Genomic DNA, 2584 nt, shown 5'->3' on the forward strand with positions numbered 1-2584 from the left:
CTGCCCTCATACCCGCCACGGGGCCGAGCTGCAGCATCCCGGGTGCAGGCAGGGCTATGTCCCCCGCAACCACTCACCTACACAGCGTCCATTCTCATGCTGGGAGAATCCCTGCCCACACTGCATTTGGGGAGAAGCAGAGACCACCAGGATGAGGTGGAATCAGCCCTGGGCAGCCACTGAGCCAGCTGAGCCCCTCATTCCTGCCCCCAAGGCCTCCCATCCTGCACCCACACCTGGTCCTCACCTCCAGTGGGGCAGGCATGAGTGGTTCCTCTGTGTCCAGGGGGGAGGGGACCTCCAGGACGGAGGTGATCTCACTGCTGGCCACAGCTCGTGCCACCACACGGCCATCTGGCCAGGTCACCTCCAGGCTACTGGATTCAACAAGCCCTGCAGGTGGGCAGCCCGTTATAGGGGGTTCTCTGGGGCAGGCAGGGGCTCAAAGTAGGCCAAGGGGGTGCTGACATCCCATGCATAGAAATGTTGCCCAAGAGGTGCATGTGGGGATGACAGGATGATGGCCTGCCAGTGGGCAGGGACACCACTGCAGGCTTGCCTGCCAGCCCTGCTGAGCCAGGGAAGGGTTAATGGGCAGGGAAAGCCCAAGTGCCCAGGCAAAGCAGCAGGCAGGGTGTGGGGAGGGGGCAGCTGCCCCTTGCAGCAAGGCTGCAGTGGCTGGGCCCCCTGCCCACAGCCTCCCCTGGAGCCCACCGTGCCCAGGGAGATGGGCACAGGTGACTCCCATGCTGCGGGGTGCCAGGGCAGCAGAGGTGGCCCCTGCCCAGAGTGGGGTCGGAGAAGGCTGGGGGTAGAGGCAGCCCCTTGTCCCCCAGGCTCACCCAGTCCGAAATGTGCCACGGGCTCCATCTCGCAGAGGTACCCTGATCCACCGTCGATGATGCGCAGGTGGGCTCCGCTGCGCTGCGTGAACAGCACCACTTTGGCCCCCCGCGCAAAGGCCCCAAAGCGGGTGCGGGGGATGACGCGCAGCCAGTTGTTGCTGGTGCCCTGCAAAGGAGGAAGGAGCAAGGACGCTGAGCAAGGAGAGGTGAAAGGGAAGAGGGCAACATGAGGACCCCCTGCTTGACTCACCTGGATGCCCTTGAAGATGGAGATCGGCTGTGCCATGGACTCACCGTGGGACAGGATGAGGTCCAACATCCCATCGCCATCAAAATCTGTCACTGCACCCCCTGCAAGGATCATGTCATGCCTGGGGCCCAGTCTATGTCTCCCAGCACGACATCCTGCTGCCAGTGTGGGCACACAGTGTGTGCCAGTGTGCCAGTATGGGTGGAAGGAGAAAGCATGGGGCCACTCCTGTGTGACGGAGGCTCCAGGGTGCTGCTGGGGAGCAGGCAGGTGGCTAAGCCAGGTGTGCAGCATCCCCAGGCATAGAGCGTGCCAGGCAGTGCTGTGGCACAGCCACTGCCAGGGCTGGACCCACCTGTGCCCCGTCCCTCAGGCTCCAGCGCATCCCCCGGATTCAGCTCTTCCACGATGGGGTCCGAGTGCTCCCTGCGGATGAGCCTGCAGAGCACAGGCACGGTGTTAATGTCTCTGTAGTGCCCAGCACCTTCCCGGGAAGTGCCTGTCCCCTCCCGCAGCAGTGTGGCCGAGAGTGACAGCCCCTGTGCCTATGCAGTGTGGATAGGGGATAGGACTGGCCCCTGCCTGTTAGCACCTCTCATCCCCCCTCTATGCAAGGGGTGACAAGGATGTCCTGAGAGCCTGGCTCTTGTGGGTCAGAACCGCAGAGCAGCAATGCCATCTCCAAATGCTGCCACATCCCTCTGGAACTGTACACCCCCTGCTCATGGGCTCCCCATCACACCCCTGCCCTCCACTCATCCATGGGTGCCAGCAGCAGGCAGATAACAAGCTCCTGCCACGCCACACGCCAGGTGAGGAGATGCCACACAGCAGTAATGAGGAATTGACCCCCACAATTAGCAGGAACCAAGAACAAGCTTCCACATGGCTGCTAATCAGTGGTGCCGGGGACCCCAGGGGCTGCTGCAGGCACGATCGCAGTGGCTGGTAATGATGCCAGGAAGGGCTCAGTCACGGCTTCTTTTATTAGCTGAGCCCAAGAAGTGGCACTGCTGGAGAGGAGCCCCGTGAGTCTGGTTGCATTGTGAGGGCTGCTTGGTCCCCAGAGCAGGGTGTGGGCTGCCCCAGCCCCCCATACCCAGTGGGCTCCTACCGGAAGAGGCGGTTGGCAGAGGAGCCACGGTAAGCAATGTTGTTGAAGAAAACCTCCAGCTCCTGGTCGTTGTCAAAGTCGGCTGCAATGACGGTGCGGACAGGGGATGGCATGGAGAACTTGGGGGTGGCAATGTCCTGTGTGAGGGATGGGCATGAGATGACAACAGGCATGGGGAGTAAGACACTGGGTCCTGCTTTGGTGTTTTCAGGTCCCCTTCTTGCTGGCAATTGTGGCTCAAAGCCAAATCGGGAAGAAGCTAGCTTCACTGGCCAAGGAGGCTCAGTAGCAAAGCTGGCAGTGGGGGGTCCCAGCCCTCACCCGAAATCGGACGCGTCCAGGGGCCCCGCTCTGCAGATAGAGGCGGTGCGGCCC

The 2584-nt window shown here is 62.2% G+C and overlaps 1 protein-coding gene across 1 annotated transcript in view; it reads right to left on the reverse strand.

Moving 5' to 3' along the window:
- Nucleotides 1-77: 77 nt before the first annotated feature.
- The window catches only part of CRTAC1 (cartilage acidic protein 1), a gene marked incomplete at both ends in the record, with an annotated part of 7088 nt that continues 4581 nt past the window's right edge, over nucleotides 78-2584 (reverse strand). The window contains 7 exon segments of the mRNA XM_009865501.1: nucleotides 78-120; nucleotides 248-393; nucleotides 843-1011; nucleotides 1096-1196; nucleotides 1451-1533; nucleotides 2210-2346; nucleotides 2531-2584. The exon segment at nucleotides 2531-2584 is cut by the window's right edge and continues 28 nt beyond it. Coding sequence (XP_009863803.1) covers nucleotides 78-120; nucleotides 248-393; nucleotides 843-1011; nucleotides 1096-1196; nucleotides 1451-1533; nucleotides 2210-2346; nucleotides 2531-2584 — 733 coding nt within the window.

The sequence above is a fragment of the Apaloderma vittatum genome, unplaced genomic scaffold, assembly GCF_000703405.1.
Source record: "Apaloderma vittatum isolate BGI_N311 unplaced genomic scaffold, ASM70340v1 scaffold25872, whole genome shotgun sequence".
In the NCBI taxonomy this organism is placed as follows: Eukaryota; Metazoa; Chordata; class Aves; order Trogoniformes; family Trogonidae; genus Apaloderma; species Apaloderma vittatum.